The following is a 21,154-nucleotide window of genomic DNA, read 5'->3' as shown; positions in this document are numbered from 1 at the left end:
CCTTCTCTTCTCCAGGCTGAACAAGCCCAGCTCCCTCAGCCTCTCCTCGTAGGAGAGATGTTCCAGTCCCCTCATCATCCTCGTAGCCCTGCGCTGGACTCTCTCCAGTAGCTCCTCATCTTTCTTGAACTGGGGAGCCCAGAACTGGACACAGGACTGCAGATGGGGCCTCCGAGCCCTTTGCAGTGCTCCCACGGGCTTTCCCCTCACCCTTGCGAGGAGTGATGGGGAGAGCGACCAACCCCAATGGGAGCCATGCAACATCCAACCCAACGCCAACCCCACAGCGGGAAGGATCAGTCCCACTGCTACATTTCCAAGCAGATGACATTAGGGATATTCCCCCCCTCCCAACATCTTCCTTTTCTTCCACCCTAAAGAAAACGAAGGTCTCTCCCAGACCAGCACCAGCGAGAGCGCACACCCACAAAAAGATGGGGAAATGTCAAGCTTTAAACATTTATTACTCAGATGATGCATTTTTATAGCATACAGTGGGTCTGGATGTTCTATAAACAAAGACTGAATTGCCACAAAGAGTCATTAGCTCCCTTGTTTTAACAGTCTCCAAAATGCTGAAAATGATGAGTTTGTGTTTTCTCTAGTATGAATATCTAATATTTATTCTCCCCAAAACCGTTTTCCTTTTTTTTTTAATTTTTTAATTATTTTTTTTAAAGCGCTTAGTTTAACAAATATGATTAAATTAAAAACGTTGCTTTTTCCAATGCAAATAAATACATTAAAAAAAAAATAATGAATTGCTAGCGTTCACTCCGTGTTCTGCAGGACACCACAGCTCCCTTGGCTATCGACAGTGGACTTTGCAACCCTTAGTGTCAGTTCTCCTGAAAAGAATACTGAAAATGTCACCGGGACCGGCTAATAGCTAACACCAAGACGAGCAAAATTAATGTAAAGCCATAAAATACCCAGTGTGGAAGTGAAATAAAGAAAAAAAAATTGTATTTAAGATTTTGAGAGACTTCCAAGTGAGGGATGTTATAAAAATAAGCATGAAAATAAATCAGAAGTTATTCTGACAAGTTTTCTTTCAAAGCCATCAATCATGCCAAGAATAGATACTAATTAATCTCCTTCGGGGGAAGAGGGGAACCAAGCAAATCACTTACTTTTATTTTTTCCCCCAATTTCGTTTCGCCTCCATATACAAGAGACTTCTGTAAACCGGGGTGAAATCCCTAACGGGGAAACACAGCCAGTCACTTTCTGGGTAGCAAAAATCTCCAGTTTGGAAATAATTTCACCGGGAATGAGGTGAATCAGATGCTGGGCTGTCTGGCAGGGAACTGGCAAACCTGTTCTGCGTCCGAGGGGGGCCAGCCCGGCGGTGGTGCAAGAGCATCGCTCCTCTGCAGACGCTTCAGCCACTCGCCTTTACACCAGCCCAAGGTTTGGCTCTACACATATTTGGCCCGAGGAGTTTGTTTTCCCCTTTGCTGATGTAGCTGTACAGGGAAAATGTATTAAAACCCTGCGTGGATACTTTTACTGAGCAGCAACGATAGAATTTGGCTAATTTGAGGAGACGTAGCCGGTGGCTTCACACCTTCAAAAATGGACATTGTAGAATTACTCTCTTTGACGACTGTTTCCACAGAAAACCAAAAAAAAAAGAGAAGAAAATGCTTGATGACATCCCTTAGGTGTTCCTCACCAGGTATCCCCAAAACTTCCTAGCGCTGCTCCCCATCCTGCCCCATCAAAGGACCTCGTGGTACCTCTTCTCCCAACACGGTACCATGGTTAATGATGCCACATGCTTGTTGGCGTCCTACTGATGGACTTCAGAAAGATACCATTGGCAGCACGTAATCTGGGGGGAAAAACCCTACTTTTGGTCAACATTTTGATTCTCACATATCAACGGAGCGACTGACGTACCAAAGCGGTTAATGGCTGGATGAACGTATGTTAATAGCGGAGATAAATGGCAAGACATTAAAAACCAACAGATTTCACATGAATGTTCTTCGGTGGGAGAAATCCCGGTGTTGGAAGGGAAAGTCATGGGCCAAGACCCATTGGTGGGGGTTGCAGGATTGCACCCCAATGGGAAAATCAAATAAACCCTCACGGCTGGTAGGGGTAGAGAAATGCTGAAGCAGAAATACTGCCATGTGGCTTACACTTTGCCTCTGAACACCTCCTGATGCACCGATGGGTGAAAATTCAGGTTTTCAGAAGCAAAATCTCCAGTTCTCTGGGTTTCTTCTTTTTTTTTTCTTCTTTTACTACATCCCAGGAGAAAATTCTAGGGGAAGTGAGAAGCTGCAGGGGCCGGAGTGGTGGTTTGGATCGCTGCTGGCAGGATCCCTGGCACCCCAACCCATCAGGCTGTGCCCTCGTTATAGAACTTTTCTGTTCTTTAAAGAAAAAAAAAAATACCAAGACCAAACTGTTTTCCAGTTCTTCTTCCCAGAAGACTGATGCTGGGCCTGGGCGTGCGGGCGTTGAATCTCCTTCTCCTCCACTCGCCGAGAAATCCGGGAGCAGGAAAAGCCAAGAGCAATGGGCACAGCCCTGAACCTTCTAATACTGATGGGCTTCGTTGCCTTAATCAAGCTCAGCTTCTCATTAATACTATCAAACCCCATTGCTACTAACGAAGCTGACCCAACGCAAGGCACCGTCACCATGCAAAGCTCCTGGGCTTGAATCCACGAAGCAGAAGTCAGTTTTTCCAGACAAGTCCAGCGCATCCAGCAATAGTTTTGCTGCTTACTGGGTAGACAGGAAAATTGAAGTTCCTGTTTCCAGCTCGCTCCTCTCGCTCCACGTGCGGATTAGAAACCATATCAGCAGAAAACCAGATGAAAATTCAAATAATATCGAACCACAGCATCAGGACTCTCATCTCCTGCAATGCATTTTCTGCTGAAAATTTCTGCCCTTTAAATTTGCAGCGAAAGCTTCCTCCCCATCGCGGACAGACCAACACATTCATAAGGCACCCGAGAACATACCGCACATCCAAAGAGGTTGGGGTGAAATATTTTCTCTACAAGCCAGAAATTCAATGTTTTGCTTGGAAAAACGGGTTTGAGCCGCTGAGTTCAGACACAGCCTGCTTGGTCCGGGGTCCGTGCGTGCCGGTGCCGTGGCATAAATTCTCTTCTTATCACTGGGAAAGGAAAGTAAATTGAATAATGGGAAGAAAATGGGTCAGGCTGCCGGCATTCCTTGGCTCCTCTTCCACTGTGCAGATGGGACGGGGCAGCCCACACCCCTGTTAAGCTTCACCGAAATAAGCACCAGAAGTGATTTAGTAGGTAAAAGCATCGCTAGACAAGCACATAAGGAGACCACCAAGTCTTCTTCATGATTCGAGGACCGATCCAGCAGCATGGTGCGTCCCTCCATACCAGCACCCTCACCCTCCGGGCACTTTCCTGCCCAGGAGGCATCTTGCCATTACTCCCCGCAGTCGCCCTCTCTCTCGGGATGCTCCAGAACAGAGCAACCCAGGGATCCTCAAGCAACCTGGAGATCCCCAAGCAAACTCTCCCCCTCTGAACACATCGCCCATCCCTCGAGGACACGGTGCCACTTGGACCGACCATGAGACAGAGCCGCTCCTGTACACCGCACGCCTAGAAACACCAGATAGCAAATTCAGCCAGTTAGAAGCCACACTCAAAAATCTCTGGTTTTGGCTTTTCCTATTTTTTCCTCTTCTTTTTTGCCTCCTTTTTGCTATTCACATCTTGCCTTCTCTTTCCCAGCCTTCAAAGAAGAACATCAAACCTTCATTTCTCCCTCACCCCATACATTACCAGGCCCGCCTATAACAGGCCTGGATTTAAATGTATAATTACAACCATGACAGTAATTACAATAAAGCACTCCCTCAATGGAAACAAAAAAAAATTCTTACAAAAAAAAAATGAACACGTTGTAGCGGCTGAGGGATAACGGCGACTCGAACGGCAAGAGCCGCAGCACCCTCTGTTTCTTCGAGCTCCCAGCTCGGAGGTGACGTTTCTCAATCCATCGAGGAGGTTACTGGCAAGACGACGGTGGCTACGTTACTTCTGCAGTGGCTTTTGGACTCCTTTAAAATACTCCTTCTGCTTCAGCACCTTCACGTAAACCGTTCGTCAGCTCGCGGGAAGGCGTTGCTTTCCCCGTCTCCGAGCTGCTCGCAATTGTCCGTTCAACGACACAATAAAATAAGAAGAAAATACAAACGCCCGAGAAAAAGAAAACCCAGTGCAAATAAGAAAGTCGTCCCGCTCTCCGCTCTGCTTCGAAAGGCTGGCGAGCAGGGGTGGGACACACACAGAAAGTCGAAGACAAGAGGAGGGGGGGGGGGGGGGAACCCTAACGCAAGCCCCGCTCGACAAAAGCCATCAATTACGAGCGTCTGGTGTGGTGTGTGTCTGGCTTTGTCCTCCCGAGACATCTGCTGCCTGCTGTCTCCTGCCAGTTGGCCGGGGCAAGGCAGGAGGACGGCATGAAAACAATACTAGCCCCCACTTGGATTTGTTTTTTTTTTTTTTAAACCCAAATTCTCCGTCTTCTTTCGAAAGCCAAACAATAACCCGGCGGGATGCGTTGCCGCTGCTTGAGCAATGAGTAGTTCGGAAAAAAAGAAACCCCTAAAACAAAACCGCGGCGGGGAAGAGGGGTGGCACTTGGCGACGCGGCTGAAAAAGAAACATGCTTCTCCCTCCCCGCCCCACAAACGTATTCTCGAGCATGCTGGGGTTTGGTCTGCTGAGGGATTTAAATCGGGAAAGCTCTTGTCAGATCCCGTCAAGGCGCATGTCTTCTTCTCGTCCCTTCCCACCCCACCTTGCCCTGCCCCTCAAGCTGTCAGTTTTTGGATGGTCTTGTTGTAGTACTGCGTGATGGTGGGCGTCAGGGGGTTCCAGTTGTTGGCGTGCAGCTCGATGACCTCCAGCAGCAGGGACCGCGTCAGCATGGACTCGGAGGGACACAGCATCTTGTCGCGTGCTATCGCCAACAGCTCCGTCATCATCTCAGGCAGCTGCTCCTCCAGCAGCCGGCCGGTGCTCTGCAGCTGTCAGGAGAAGAAGGGGTCAATCATGGCATACTGATCCTCATGGGTCTCTTCCAAACTGAGATATTCTATGATTCATAGAATGATAGAATCAGAATCATAGAATCATAGATTCATAGAATCATAGGTTGGAAAAGACCTCTGAGATCATCAAGTCCAACCGTCAACCCAACACCACCATGCCTGCCAAACCATGTCCCAAAGTGCCATGTCTACACGTTTTTTGAACACCTCCAGGGATGATGACTCGACCACCTACCTGGGCAGCCTGTTCCAATGCCTGACCACTCTTTCAGTAAAGAAATTTTTCCTAATATCCAGCCTAAACCTCCCCTGACGCAACTTGAGGCCGTTCCCTCTCGTCCTATCGCTGGTTACTTGGGAGCAGAGACCATTCTGTGATATTAAAACACCCCGCCAGCTTTTACAGATGGTCTCCATCCCTCCAGTTCTCCCCTGCTCGGTGAGGCAGGGTGAACAGGCAAGGTTGAAGGCGTCATAGCTTTTGAAAACCAAAACCACCCGGCAGCAGGCTCCAAGAGCCGAACACGAAGAGCGAGGTTTTCAAAAGCATCCAGACCGGGCGGCTGGAGGAGTGAATGGTTCAGCTCCCACTGACTTCAAAGGCGGCAACGCTGGATTGCTTTTGAAGGGGGGGGAAAAAAAAAAATCCCACCTAAAAACCATACTATTGTCAAAACAAAGTGCAGGCTGTGATGTGGTATTCCTGCCTTCTACCTGGCCCTTCATTTACTTGCTGATTCACAGCTGTCAGTGACTCCCAGTCGTTAATCGGAATAAGCAGAGCCCTCTGTATGCATAACAAATCCTGCCCCGCCGAGATCTGCCTTTATACCCGTCGTGCCGCTTCTCTGAGGACAGCCGAGGGGTTTTTTTTTCAGACAATTACTCCTTGGACAGCCTCCATGGAGCAGCAGAAGCCCTAGGTGGTCCCACAGAGGAGAAGGTCCAAGCTTGGAGTGGACAGCAATGAGTCCGGGATCACGGAAGGCTCGTGGGGCTTGAATGCAGAGCTCCCCAAAGTCCTAACCTTAAAAATTCAACCTCTCCTCCTTGGCTGCCTGTCACTTTGTTGAATTTCAACCATTCAGGCTGCAATTTCAACTGCTCTCTGCAAGGAAAGCAACCATCCCCATGGACCAATCACTTCCCAAAAGCAAAGTTAATGAAACTCTGCTGTACTTGTACCAGCATTTCTCCGCAAAGCTGCTGCTGAGCACAGCAAACCTCTCTGTGTGAGCCACGGGGCAGCTTTTGCTCCAATAGAGATGTTTTTGTGCTTAAAAAATAAACGCAGGGTGAGATTCGAAGGAACCAGGATGATATAATTTTGTGATGGGACCCCAGCTACGAGACTTTTTGCATCCATTTACATGCATCAAAAGTCCAGTCATGAGAGTCTCCAGGGCCACCTCTTACCTCACGGCCATGTCTTATCTAGTCTCCTCTGGTGAGACCCCCTCCGAGAGTCCTGAGTCCAGCTCTGGAGCCCTCAGCACAGGACAGACCTGGAGCTGGGGGAAAGGGGCCAGAGGAGGCCCCAGCACTGATCCGAGGGCTGGAACCCCTCTGCTGGGACAAAAGGCTGGGAGAGCTGGGGCTGGTCAGCCTGGAAAGGAGAAGGCACCGTGGAGACCTTAGAACAGCCTGCCAGTACTTAAAGGGGGCTTAGAAGTAAGATGGGGACAGGGTTTTTAGTAGAGCCTGTTGTGATAGGACAAGGGGTGATGGCTTTAAACTAAAAGAGGGGAGATTCAGACTGGATATAAGGAACTTTTTAACTTGAGGGTGGTGAAAACCTGGCACAGGTTGCCCAGAGAGGTGGTCGATGCCCCATCCCTGGAAACATCCCAGGCCAGGCTGGACGGGACTCTGAGCAACCTGATGTGGGTGAAGACATCCCTGCTCATGGCGGGGGGGTTTGGACTAGATGGCCTTCAAACGTCCCTTCCAACCCAAACCATTCTGTGATTCTATGATTCTATAATGCAAAGAGGCAGAGTGGCTGTTAGGGTTTGGAAACATCTAAAAGCCGCTTGACACGAGCATAGCCAAGGGCAGAGGGGGCAAAGCCATGAGGACCGGGGCGGGTGGTGCAGGTGCTTCCCTACCTCCATGGAGCAGCAGAGCACAGCGTCTTCCTTCACGTCCTGAGATTGCAACAACTGCAAAAGAGAGAAGGCAGAGGCGGTGAGAAACGCGTGACTTCCTCCTCCCTCACAACCTTTCTTCCATCTCTTTGTCCAGCATGGCTTTTGACACTTCCAGGAGGAAAGGGCAGAAAATCAGAAAGAGGGGAGGAAAGAGATAATGAAGACAACAAATTAAAATAAACAGTGACAAAGCACGGGGTAAAGGGTATCACCAGCGTATCCGCTGCTGAGAGCCAGTAAGCAGGACAGAATATAGATAATTTTGATCAAGAGCTCAAGAACTGCTCCGTCCCCGTGGGGACACTTCTGAGACGCAAAATTACCTGATGGGAAAGCATGACATCCAATACGCCATAATATGGCTCCTTCTAGGCCGATTATTATATAGTGGTGCAAGTGCAATGGGCTGCAGCGAAACTATGGCGTCTTAGGTGCACCAACTCCAACCCTGCTCTGCTCTCCATGAAATCTGCAGTACAAACACGAGCTTCTAAGCACGAGCAACTTCCAAGAGAGACCCAAACCGCTGCGGTGCGTGGCGTGGGATGGCGAAGGAAGCGACTCGCTCCTCTCGGTTCCGACTCGGGGCGTGCAGCGAGGGTCAACAGCTCTACCCGGCAATGGCGAAGCGTCGGGGCTCAGCACGTCTCACCCCACAAACCTTGAAACAATGAGCAAGGGCTCTTGAAACCAGATCAAAAATACCCTTTTGTTCTTTGCTTTCATCTTTATGTCACGCACACAAAGTTGCCGTTTCAGGCTTTTTTGCGAAAACCACAAGAGAAAGCAGAGTTTTCTGGTTGTTTTTCAAGCAGACGAAAAATCCTGAGACTCTCCATCAGGCAGCGAAGTGAGCTGGAGTGTTCTGAAAAACACTGCACCATGAGGTGGCTGGTAGAATCACCGGTGCTGGCAACACTTCAAGCTACGGCCACTTGCACTCCACCACCGTGGGCTGAACAAGCGTTGCTGGCCCTAAGCTAATCCCCGCGTGCTGCGGGGAGCCAAATGCAGGCACTAAACCCTGAGAAAAAAGGAGAAAAATTGGGAAAACCGGCTGCATTAGGATCTGAAATCCATCAGAGAAAGGCAAACTTTGGAAAAGCGGTTGGACTAATTAAAACTGCCCCTATAAAAATTGCTCAGTGTAACTAGAAGTGCTCCAAAGTCACGTTCTTTAGTTGAAATCACGATTCCGATTCTCTGCCTTATCATCTCAGCCTTCCCACTCTCATTTTTTCATGTTTCCTTTTTCAAACAAACACCTAGTTGTTTACCAGCTCCAAAACTGCTGGGAAAAACAGAGGTAATCCAAGGAATTCTCATTGCTCGCAAAGTTTTGTCTTCACCCTCTTCTGTTTTCACCAGACAGCAGCTTGTTTGCTTTGAGGATGGTGTTTACGGCATCTGGATGAGCATGCGGTCCATCGCTTCTTATCTCACATTAGCCAAAGGTTCAGCCAGGGTTTTGAAGCCATGCAACAATTGCCCCCCCCCCCCCAAGTTTATCTTTCTGCTGAGTTGTTTGGAAAATGTTAGTTAAGCCCAAGCCACGTGCTCTGAGATAAGTTCTCACAAACAGTTCACAGATTCTTCGCAAAAAAAAACATGAGATTATATTAAACCCAACAACAACAAGGAAAAAAAAATCCATTAGGAACAAACAGAAACAGGCAGTAGTCCAGAAATTCACTCCTGGGGTATTTAGCTCATGAGCATGGCGTGAAGTAGGGCTGCAAATTAAATATGTATTCACCTTTCCTATTTTTGCTGTTCATTAGTAAAGAACATAATGTGAAAATTCAAGCAAGAAAAGCGGAGTTAGGATTGATTAGGAAGGACCTGCGGAGGCCCAATTCCAGCCTTTCCTCTGCTGTGGTCTCCTTGATGATCCTGCTCTCTGCCAGGGATACGTGGTCAGAGAAAGGCTCCAACTTCACCTGGGCTTTCCTTGCCCCAGCTGCCCACTTGCAGAGTTGGGATACGCTTCCATACCTCAAAAGCTGGTTGTGAGGATGAATATGTCACTGTCAAGTGCTCAGATATTTGGCTAATGAAGAATAGTCTTATCTGCCGATGATGAAACAGAGACTATATCGTACCTGCAGAACTTGGGCAGGCACCCTCTACTCCCACACTGCCCCCCTGGACCTCATCTGACATGGCTTGGCTGAACAACGAGAATGCCTGTGCTCCACCTGGTCCATCCAGGCACCATGTGCCCCACCTCATCCATCCAAACACCATGTGCTCCACTGCTCCACTGAAGCACCATGTGCCCCACCTCATCCATCCAAGCACCATGTGCTCCACTGCTCCATTGAGGCATCCTGTGCCCTACCTCATCCATCCAAGCACCACGTGCTCCACTGAGGCACCATGTGCCCCACCTCATCCATCCAAGCACCACGTGCTCCACTGCTCCATTGAGGCATCCTGTGCCCTACCTCATCCATCCAAGCACCACGTGCTCCACTGAGGCACCATGTGCCCCACCTCATCCATCCAAGCACCATGTGCTCCACTGCTCCATTGAGGCATCCTGTGCCCTACCTCATCCATCCAAGCACCACGTGCTGCACTGAGGCACCATGTGCCCCAGCTCGCCCATCCAGGCACGATGTGCTCCATCTTGTCCATCCAGTCACCATGTGCCCCACCTCATCCATCCAAGCACCACGTGCTCCACGGCTCCACTGAGGCACCATGTGCTCCATCTTGTCCATCCAGGCACCATGTGCCCTACCTCATCCATCCAAGCACCACGTGCTCCACTGCTTCATGGAGGCACCACACGCTCCATCTTGTTCATCCAGGCAACGTGTGCTCCACTGCTCCATCAACGCACCAAGAGATACTAGTCCTAAGGGCCACAGTTCAATTTCTGCCTGTGATACGAGGGTTGGGGAGGTCCAAAACCTGCCCACCAGACCCAGGCATGGCCCGGCGCAGCAGAGCAGGGCCCGGCAGGCAGATCTGGTGGTGCTCTGGGAACCAGAGTCTGAGACCAGGCCCACAGGTGGTTGTCAGCCACCTGCATCAGTGCAACAGTCCGAAGCCTGAAGCCATGAGGATCAGAACATGTCACTGTTTCTCTGCATGCTCCTGATCATGTTTCTAGCATGCTGGAGAGGGGCTCTGGAGCTTCCCCGGGGTTGTAGGCACCAGTTATCTGCTGCTGACCCCTGCATGCTGGGACAGGAGGAGATCAAGGAGCCCAGTGGTTGCTTCAGCAAGAGCACAGTGTTGCCCAAAGCTCTTTGGCCCCCGTATCAGCCCTGACGGCACTGCAAGAAAAAATGGTGCAAACGCTTCGAAACCTCCAGGGAAATCACAACCCTGAAGTACCAGCACTTGCATGGCCATAAGCCTAAACCCAACCAATTGCATTCATCGTTTGCAATCTAATTCGTATTTACTTCAAATATTTTAACATAAACATGCTATACCCATTTAATTAGCCCTCCCACACTGGAATTGTTATTTATTTAACTACTTATAACCACTCCTCCCTGCTGCGTGCATCTGCCCAAATCCCACCACGGGCGCCATCCCCACCCCCTGCCCCCCCAGGTTCTCACACGGTTCAAACCGGCTGACGAACGCGGCCGAGGGAGCTGACGAAGGAGCGCGAGGCAGACGACAGGGCAGGTGAGCCGAGACTCACACGCTTCTCGGTTGAACCTGTAATCATCCCCCGGAGGCTGGGACCGTCTGCGAGAAAAACTTCCCTTTGCTCTCCAGCCGGTTTCCCCCGTATCGGGCGAAGCCGGGCAACGAAAGCAGCAGTTCCTGCTGGAAAGCAGACAAAGAGTCTGCTCGATTTCCTAAGAGAGGCGGCTGCATGCCAGAATCTGCCCGGCCAGTCACATAATACCCAACCTCGGTTGCGAAAGCCTTCTCACTTTTGTTTCTGGTGCTGGACTGGCAGCTTTGCAGACCGGTGGAAGATACCGGGCTCCTCCTCTTCCAAATTTCTGCGTCCTGCTGACAGACGGAGCACTGGGCAAGGTCCCCTGCGAGGCCAGCGTGCCCAGGTGGGCTCTGGGTGCTAAATATTTCCATAAGCAACCCAAAATAAATTGGAGGGTCTGCTCCTGGAAGTACTGAGTGTGGTGGGGGAGCTGCAGTGCCTTGCGGGATGTCTCTTGAGTGCAACTGGTTTCCATGGCATGCTACTGGGACCAGTCTCCTCTGGCCTCCGTGGCCCCAAAACCCGCTCTTTACCCCGCTGCAAACAGAGTAAGCCCCATGGGGTGGCCATGCAATGGTGGTTGAGGGGGCAAAGAAGCCCCAAAAACTGCAGCTGTGCTTCACCACGGAGAGAACCAGCTTGGTCCTCCTGAACAGTGATGGATGCACACGCACGCGCTGCAGACCACCAGGAGCAAACCAGAGAGCGAAGCTGATGGCATTCACGCACCCACAAATATTTGGGTTTATTATCTGCTTTCTGAGATCATCTGGGCTGCTAAGAAGCTAAAACGCTTACTTGGTGTTCTCAGGGGTGCCCATGCCACGAGCAGGACTGGAGAACCCGCCCCACCGTCCCTTATCACCAAACCGTGTACGTTTAATTGTGTTCTTCAGCAGTTCTCCCCGGGAGATGGAGTGGGAGCAGCCCAACACATACATTATCCTTTCCAGCTGCAACAATATTTCTCCTGCGAGGCGCAGTACTAATTACTGTGTATGATATCGCTTGCAAAATGACATATAAGCAACGCTGGCCACAAACTACCTCTTCACATGCAGTGTTTTCTGACGCTTTGGTGATGACTCTGGCGTGAAAGCACAGAAAGCTTGAAAATATCCACCCAGAGCCACGGAGAGGCTGGGATGTCTTTGAGACCCAGCAAAAGCCAGCCCGATCGTAGCCCATGTGCCGCTTGCCCTGGCTCCCTGATGGGCATCTCAGGTTCATCCATCCAGGTGGCAACATGCATGGACATCTAGACAGCCTCGGGCGTGAAGCTCCGGCCTTGCAACCGCTCTGCAGTCCCTGCCCACAAGTATGCTTTTCATCTAATGCATAGGTCACGAGGAGGTGCCTGCTGGTATTCCACCTGCGGAACATGGACCACGACCACAGAGGAACCAACATGTTGCAAACGCGTCATCCAGGTGTAGCGACCTGCTCACTGGGGTAAAACAAGGCAACCAGTGAAAACAGAGACACATTGGGGACCTTAGAAATGCCTCTAAATATCTGCAGGGTGGGTGTCAGGAGGACGGGGCCAGACTCTTTCCAGTAGTGCCCAGTGACAGGACAAGGGGCAACGGGCACAAACTGAAGCAGAGGAAGTTCCAGCTGAACATGAGGAAGAACTTCTTCCCTCTGAGGGTGACGGAGCCCTGGCCCAGGCTGCCCAGGGAGGCTGTGGAGTCTCCTTCTCTGGAGATACTCAAGACCCACCTGGATGCGGTCCTGTGCAGCCTGCTCTGGGTGACCCTGCTTTGGCAGGGGGTTGGACTGGATGGCCTTCAAAGGTCCCTTGCAACCCAAACCATTCGATGATTCTACAGATTTATGATCATCGCCTACAACCAGGAGTGCTGCTAAGGCACAGGGTATGCTGTCCTGCTGACACAGCCCTGCAGGCACTCTTGGTGGTCTAATGGACCACACTTGGGGAACTGCTGCCCCCAAAACCTCCTGGAAGCCCCACGGTCTGTGAGATGGATCCTCCTGGGAGCACAAGCCAGTTCTGCTGCACTTCACGGAAAGACATCAATAGCAATTTTCTGCTTTTCCAGCGGCCCCTTATCGACCTGCTGTTGCAAGTCTTTAAGGAAGATGCCTGAGATAAGATCCATGGGACTGCTCGGCTGCTCTGCATGAGAAGAGTCACGCACTTCTCTGAGCTACATGCAATTGCTACATCTCCACTTTTCTTCTTGTCACAAGGCACGGGGTGGTGAAAACAGCCAAGACTGGGGAAAATGCAAAGGACAAACGAGGGTGTGGGGGATGAGTAATTACAAAACACTCCACCAGCAAGGCCAGTTTCAGGACTTCTACAATCTGCGCCCATTAGAAGTATCTATCAGCTCCTCAACCCAGGATATCAGAAGGTCAAACGGGCTGATCCTGCACCCACAAACAAGCTGTGCCAGTGTCACCCTCTCTAAAGGGGTACCAAGTCCATCTCTGGGTATACTCTGGAAGTCAGGTGAGACCTTTCCCTAGAGAAGAAACACGTGAGCACTTGGACACAGAAGCCCTTTAGAAGTCCACAGGCATAAGTGGCATCTTCTCTGCTCACCCATTTGATGCTGAGGTTGCCCAAACACAAAGTTTTTAGGGAAAATCTTTCCCTATGGAGCTGCCTGTGCTGACCTTGGCATGAGGCACGGGCTCTGCCGTGCTCCAAGAGGTTATTTGTCAGGGTCCGAAAACCCAGCTGAGCTGGGAGAGGCAGGCTGCACCAAGCTGTGTCCACTAGCAATGGCCCTTCTCTCTGCATGGCCTTCTGCTCACGCTTCCCAGGAGATCTGGTGAAGTCTTCAAGCCCACTGAAGAAGCACAAGATGCCTCCAGCCCACGCACCTCATAGCGGGGTCCCTCTTCCCGACTCCCTGACCAGGGTGGCCTGGTCTCAGCCTGTGTGAGAACATGCTGACAGCAACCTACACTGCTTATTAGGAAGAGGCCACCCGCATGGGTCACTGCTGGTCCCACAAGCAGCTGCCCAGAGGAGGTTGCACAGTGGGAAAGGAGCTCCGGGCTGGAGCTGCTCGCACGGGCACGGCTGTGTTGAGAGCTATGTCCATAGGAGGCACTTCCCATGACGTATTTTGGACAACTTGAAGTAGTTTGTTTGGTGGCACCTACTCCTTTTAGAGTCATGTGCTGCTCTCAGATGAGGAGGAGACTTCTGTTCGCCTGTTACCCAACCAGGACTCCCTGGGAGGATGGTAAGACGAGATTAGTTTGTTTATTGCCTCGAGTAAACCAAAATGTTGGTTATCCTCCATGTCAGACTCTTGAGGAACTCAGAGATACTTAACAGCAAATTGAATTAAGGTCAGAGAAACAAAACCCTGTACCCAGCCGTGGGAAACTCCTCCTACTCCTTTCCACGGTAGACAAGGGAAACCATGAAACATGACTCTCCCTCAATCTGGAACAGCAGAAGGGATTCCTGCGAAGATGGAAACCATTAAGAGGCAATTACTGGAGGCACTGATGAAGAAAATCTGGTCACTCATCAACGCAGAGGCTGCAATCCAACAGTAGCCTGGTGGTTACACATCCCCTGGCTGGAGGTGGACCTTCAGGACCCGAAGGTGGGCGAGACAGATGGACAGAGCCTCCCAGTCTGCGCGCACAGGGAGACTGAGCCACCCAGACGGCCGACTTCATCCTGCCGGCCGAAGACATAATAACCCTGGGAGAGGAGGATGTGATCTCATCCCAAGGGTCCCGGGGAAACACAAAACATGGAAAGAAACAGCGGCGAGACCATCGCGCTTGATTGCGATGGGCTCCACCCTGGCTCGCCGGACGCTCTCCGCTTTCCTGGCTCTGCGGAGGGAGAGAGCGCATGGCGGCAGACGCAAATAGTTGTGTTTACATCCCATTGAAAGGGTTTTTGGGAACGAACAATGCCTGGTACGGAGGGTGAAGGAGAAAAACAAAGCCACGCGAGGAGGAGGAGGGACCATCCTGTGAGATGGTATCTAGCTTCATTTCTTTATCTGCCCTAATTGCTTCCTCTGCCTTCTACGTGGGTCCCTGAGAAACAAGGGTGGCATTTCCCCTCCCCTATTTAAAATACGCCATTACGGTTTTAATGCTGGGACTAAACGAGTCCCGTAGCTTTCCAAGAATATATGTTCCTGCACACAAAATACTCCATGGAGCAGCTGGGCATCGCGTCGCCCTCCTCCTTTTGGTCTGTCCTCATCCGCTCCCACGTAACACCTGATCTCCTTCACCTTAATTCTGCCCTTTGACGCCAATTAAAGGGATTTTTTTTGTTTTCCCCCATACAAGCTGCGTTCACAGGAGGGTTTTTGCCAGCGTGGGTCTGCTTTTTGCACGGCTCTTTATTTATTTATTGCATGGCAGGCGTCTGTCCCTCCTCTTTGCAGACCCCTGCTCCTGCACGCTACCTCCTGCCACGGCTCTGAAAGTCCACATCACCCCACGCATCGGTGTTCCCTGCTCACTCCAAATCCCAGATCTTTCTCCCAGCTCTTCCAGGTCTTCAAGCCTCCTCTCCCAGATTCCTACGACAATTCCCCACTTGTTTGCTCTCCCCATTTCTCCTTCCCTCTCGTGTCCCTGATCCCACTCTCCTCTTTCTCCCTCCTTCCCTGGCATCCCTTCCCTCCCATGCTTGCAATCCTCCACCCCTCCTCCATCCCAAATTTCCCAGTTTGTCCCAGTCCTGCCAGACTGGAGGCCAAACCACTGATTTTTGCAGAACCAGATGGAGGGGACCAGAAGAGGACGCTGATGAGGGACTAAGTCCCCTTCGTCACAGAGGACGTGTTTTCTCCAGTCAGATGTGGCCTCATGGAGCGACTTACGTGGAAGTGTGGTGCGGGGTCAGGATCTGGCCCCCTTGGTGCTTTTGCTCATTCAACAACGGAAAAATTCTGTCTCATTCTCTGACTAGGAGAATAATCGGAAAAATCCTAGCATCTCATTATACTGTCAAAGACCCTTTTTTGACTCAAAAGGCTGATGCTTTTTAAAAAGTGAGAGCGATTAAAAAAAAAAAACCACATAACACCAAACCCCAAAACCCACGTGAAAAGATACAATTTTCTTTTCCAAACAGCACCACCCTCCTCGCTCATCTGCCTGCAGCCGGCAAGGTTTTCCCTCTCTCTTCCTCTGAAGGAGACAGTGAAAAGGCAGTGCTCTCTTGAAGTTCAGACGTTAATTACCGTGTTAGAATATTTTGCTAAATTACACAGCATGGCCCCGGGAGATAACAGGCACTAAGAGAAGGGAGGGGAGTGGATACCCGTCTACACGCCGCACCGCAGACTCAGACGTGGGGGAAAGGCAATTAGACGGGGAGTATTTATCCTCCCTGCACCACCACCCCGAGGCTTTCAGTTAGCAGCGTGTAACGAGGCAGGGAAGCGATGGGAGCGTGCCAAGATTTTAAACGATGCTGAAATGGGACCGTCTCTGCCAACCAGACTGGAGGTAGGAGACAACTCCCGCAGAGGAGCAACTGTCCTGCCTGCTGCCAGCCCGCCGGGTCGGCTCCCCGCTGTCTCTGCGGGGCTGGTTCACCGCTCCTGGGCGCTCCCCTCAGTCCCCAGGGTCGATAATCAGACCATAAAAGCATCTGGCTTGGGTCAGGTCAATGTCCACATCACCATTATGGTCAGGGTGATGCCCCCAGGGTACCCACTCAGCCCAGCAATAAACCCCTCAAGCTGGAGGGACCTGCGTGAATTGGTCCTGAAGCCACAACCTCCTCCACGAAGGAGTTCTGCAGTTTAATTAGGTTCTCTGTGATGAGCTGCTTCCCGGGGTTTGCTCCGAACCTGCCCCAACGGCCTTGTCTGATGCACCCACGGGTGCTGAGAGCGGGACGCTGCCGCAGCAAGGCTGCTCCCTGTCACCCCTGGAATCCAATCCCCTTGTATCCAAGCTAGGACATCACGGTGGACAACCAGATGGGTGAATAAAAGTGGTTGGATGGTTGGGCTCAGAGGGTGGTAGCTCTTGGGTTACAACCCAGCTCTGCCTGGAGGACAGTGATAGGGAGCATCGAGGCATCTATCCCGTGACTTGCCCTGTTTAGCAACCCTATCCGTGGCCTGGAACAGGTGAGGAGCACGCTGTTGTGAAGTCTGTAGATGACACCAAGTTGGGGGGACCACTTCACGTGCTTGAGGAGCTGCCATCCAGAGGGACTTCAGCAGGCTGGAGGAAGGAGTCAAGAGAAACCTTAAATATTCAACAAGAAAGAAGCCCTGCGCAGCAGAAAAGCACAGGGGCATGGCTAAGGGGTGAGAGGGGGCAGAGCCCACCCTGCATTGCTTGCCCCTGTGGGACCCCCATTGGCAAGATGCCTTGCGGGGACCACAGCGACATCACCACCTGGCATCTTCTCCAGCTTTAGGTTCCACAAGCCAGTTTTTCCACCTGCTCGCTCTGCTGCCGTAGGCAACTGCTCAGGTTACCTGGCTGTAAAGCCAGGTCTGATGGCTGAATGGCGTCACAAAAATTAACAAATGCATCCAAAGCAGCACTTGACACCAACCACCTTGGCTGGAAGCGGCTCCTCCTGGCAGAGGGCTGGGCTCCCAGGCCCAGAGGCACCTCCTGGGTTGGCATCTCAACAACATCCGCTGAGGACGAGATCGAGACACAGGAGGAGCCCAGCCTCCCAATACCACTCATCTGTCCCAGCTTCCGCAGAGTACGACCATGGCTCCAAGCTGGCTACGATCCTTCCTTCCCTGCAGGCCTCAGCCATCACCAAGAGCTGGGTCAGGTCCCTCAGGACCCAGTCCTAATGCTTCTCCTCCCCAGCAGCACCAGGGGATGCAGCAGGGAGGGCAACGAGCTGGGCTGGCCCATGCCACCCCGTTGACACACACGCAGCCACCAGCAGCGCAGAGCCGGATGAAGAACAGCCAGCTCCAACCGCGCTTAGGAAAGAGCTAGGAAAGGCAAAAGTAGTGATAATCAGCGAACAATAGATGGGAAATAATATTATTTATTATCTCTACATCTTTGCTAGCCACAGGGCACTTATTGCACCAGGCACAGGGCTCTGGAGTGCTCCTGCCCCACTGATGATTCAACTGACTTTTGCTGGTCCCTGGTCTTAACCCATTTTCTACATTTTCCTGACTCTGCTGAAGACCACGGAAAAGAAGAAATATGGCCAGGCTGCAAGAACCAAAGTCCCTTGGTTGTTCTCTTGGTTTCAGTTGGTTTTGGGGGACGTGCAACACGAAGTATTGTTGGAGCAGGGTTGAACGTGGTCCTTGGTGTTTGGGCACAGGGCAGAGGCTTCGGGGCAGCAAGGATGTCAGTACGTTCACTCCCAACCACCTTGGAGGGGCAGAAGGAGAAGTACAGGGACAAATTTAGCCCAGAGAGGCTGTGGATTCTCCTTTTCTGGAGATATTCAAGAACCTCCTGGACAAGCTCCTGTGCAGCCTGCTCTAGGTGACCTTGCTTCGGCAGCAGGGTTGGACTAGATGATCCACAGAGGTCCCTTCCAACCCCTAACATTCTGTGATTCTGTAAATTTGGTGTGGTTTTGAGAAATTAAGTGAGGCCACAGTTGACAGCACATGGGCTGCAGTGCTGGGAGAAGACAGTGGGACATCCCTCTTGCTTAGACCATCAAGCACAGGAGCCACACAAACTTTCTAAAACTGCTAAAAGTGTTTTCATCGAGCCAGATAAAAGACTCGTGGAGGAACGTGGTCCTGGAAGATGCCACCACTGATCCCACGTGAGGACAGCCAGGGCTGGAAGCAGGCAAGGGCCAAGCCCACGGTGCCCTGGCTGTGGCACAACCATCCCCAGAGAAAGCCCTTTCCCGGGAACAATGCCCTCCTTCAGATCGCCCTCGATTCCCCGAAGCTCCAAGGGAAGAATAGGAGGAAAGCTCTTTCTTTTATTCCTATTTAACTTCTCGGCTTTGTTACTCTTTTCCCAAGCTTCCCAGATTTGATGGCTGCAACAGTTCTCTGGTCCTTATCTGCAAAAGGGTTCTCCTCTGCTAACCGTAAAAATCCCTCCTTTTCCCCGACCATCTTCAATGCCGATCTTTGGGCTGGGCTTGGGCATCCCGCTTCCCTTCTCCAACTTAAACTACGCATTATTCCAAGCAGAAAAAAGTGTTTTGATCTAAAGCACCACCCAAACTCACTGTGCTTCATCAAATCACTTTAACGAGAGCCGGACCCACCTTTTACTTCTCTTGGCAAACCATCTCTTCGCCTAAAATCCCAGCGTTGACCCCACCAGACCTTGTGAGGAATCACAGAACCATTAAGGTTGGAAAAGACTAAGATCATCAAGTCCAGCCGTCACACCAGCACCACCATGCATGCTAAACCATGTCCCCAAGTGCCACATCTACACGTTTTTTGAATCCCAGGGATGGGGACTCCACCACTGCCCTGGGCAGCCTGTTCACATGCCTGACCACTCTTTCAGTAAATAATTTTTCCCTAATATCCAAGCTAAACCTCCCCTGAAGCAACTTGAGGCCATTAATTGAGGACATTAATTGAGGGCACTGTATGCCTGCACAAATCTCACCCCAAACCCTCAGAATAGTTCTGGAAATTCAACTTTTTGATTTCTTTGGGGATCCAGCTCCCGAGAGAGGCAGTCTCCATGTCAGACACGGTGGTAGACCCTTCCTTCTCCCCCCACACTGTTTTCCAGCCAGCAGCTCAGGCAACGGGCGCAGAGGAGGATGTGGCAGAGCCCCCTGGGGCCGGGGCTCGGCGTGGACCATGTTTGTGCCAAGGGGCACAGCCACTCCCTTGGCTCCCGAAAAGCTGCCCGGGCGAGGCGGCAGCCCTGACCCAAATTTCCTTCGCCGTGATTAAACACCCGCTGCCGTGGCTGACATCAAAACGCAGCGGTCTGCCCGCTTCCCCGAGGACGGTGATGAATGCTGGTTCGATTAACCAGCAAACCCCAGCATTTATCACTCCGACCTTGCCTGAAATGAACTTCTCTTTTGAATTTTTTTCTTTTTTTTTTTTTCTTCAGCCCACAAAACCAAACCATCCACACCGCTCAATAAATAACTCTGGCGTTGCCACTCAATGCCCCAGCCACGTCCCCAGCTTCTCACCGGGCCACCCAGCACCGATGTCCTCGCTGCCATCCTCGCTTCCCCCCACCCAGCCCAGCTCCACAATTAATGATGGTGTTAATAAGCTTTTATCTGGGGGAGAAAGGAAAGGAGCTGGAGAGGAAGCTTTGCAGGGGGAAGGGAAGAGACATTCCTGCCTCAGTCATCAGGCAACTTTCCCCTTCCTCTTGCTCACTCCCTTGCTGACCTTTGGCTGAGTCTGCCAAAGCTATAAAGGAAAAGGGAAAAAGGAAAAAAAAAAAAAAGAAACAGAGAAACTAAAAAGCAAGAGGAGCTGAAAGGACAGGCAGAGGGAGAGATGTTATCACGCCTCTGGTAATGATTTATCGTCAAAGGATGGGTGGATGGAGGCAGAGGGAGCGAAGCATGATTCTGGGCAGCATGGAGGGGCTTTGCTGGGGGATGTCTGAGGGGGAAGGAGAAAAAACCCACAATAAGAGCTACTACACCTTGTGGACCTGTCCCGAGGCAAGTGGAGGTCCCAAATCTTATAAGCCATGGTGACACCCCCTCCGGCCCTGGGACACCAGCCCATGTGCTTCATGAAGCTCACCAAGGAATGGGCACTCTGCACGATCAGAGGGTCTCCACCATCTCATGGAGCACCCGGGACGGCCAGCCTGTGCAAATGCCCCTGTCCTCTCCTGGATGCGGCTGGAAGAGCTCACCGCCACCTCCTCAGCCGCATCTACAGCCTGGCTTCGGCTCTGGCAACCATCTCCGAGTCTGGCACCTATCACTGCCAATAAATAGATGGTCCTGTTCTCCTGGGTTGGTCCTGTACGTCAAGATTAGCTGAAGGTGGCAAAAACCGGTAGCAAGACGAAAACCCATCCCAGAACCATGGAAGAGGAACGGCGTGAGTCAAGGTCACAACCCTGCTGAGTGAGCAGTCACAGATCAACCATTCTGGGGCGGGAGAGCTGGAAGACTCAGGCTCACCCATGTCAGCTAAGCTAAGAGCCTTCTTCTCTGACAAATGACACCACGGGGACAGAGCTGTCCTGCTAAGGAACAGAGAAATGTGTTTTTAAGAAGCAAATTTATGCATGGCATCTTGATACAATTAGTAAAGGCTTTCTATGGAGCTGCCCTGTAGCAGA

At 51.4% G+C, this 21,154-nt stretch overlaps 1 protein-coding gene across 7 annotated transcripts in view; it reads right to left on the bottom strand.

Moving 5' to 3' along the window:
- Window positions 1-443: 443 nt before the first annotated feature.
- LOC142358832 (CBP80/20-dependent translation initiation factor-like) overlaps window positions 444-21,154 on the bottom strand; it is a 156,402-nt gene continuing 135,691 nt past the window's right edge. For all 7 annotated transcript variants that reach the window (XM_075410981.1, XM_075410980.1, XM_075410983.1 and 4 more), the window contains 2 exons: window positions 7,180-7,233; window positions 444-5,047 (listed from right to left, as the gene is read on the bottom strand). In XM_075410981.1, the coding sequence (XP_075267096.1) occupies window positions 4,832-5,047; window positions 7,180-7,233 (270 nt within the window). In that variant the 3' untranslated portion in view covers window positions 444-4,831. The remainder of the gene's footprint in view (window positions 5,048-7,179; window positions 7,234-21,154) is intronic.

This window comes from Opisthocomus hoazin, chromosome Z (genome assembly GCF_030867145.1).
Source record: "Opisthocomus hoazin isolate bOpiHoa1 chromosome Z, bOpiHoa1.hap1, whole genome shotgun sequence".
In the NCBI taxonomy this organism is placed as follows: domain Eukaryota; kingdom Metazoa; phylum Chordata; class Aves; order Opisthocomiformes; family Opisthocomidae; genus Opisthocomus; species Opisthocomus hoazin.
This window is presented reverse-complemented; position numbering and strand designations above follow the sequence as displayed.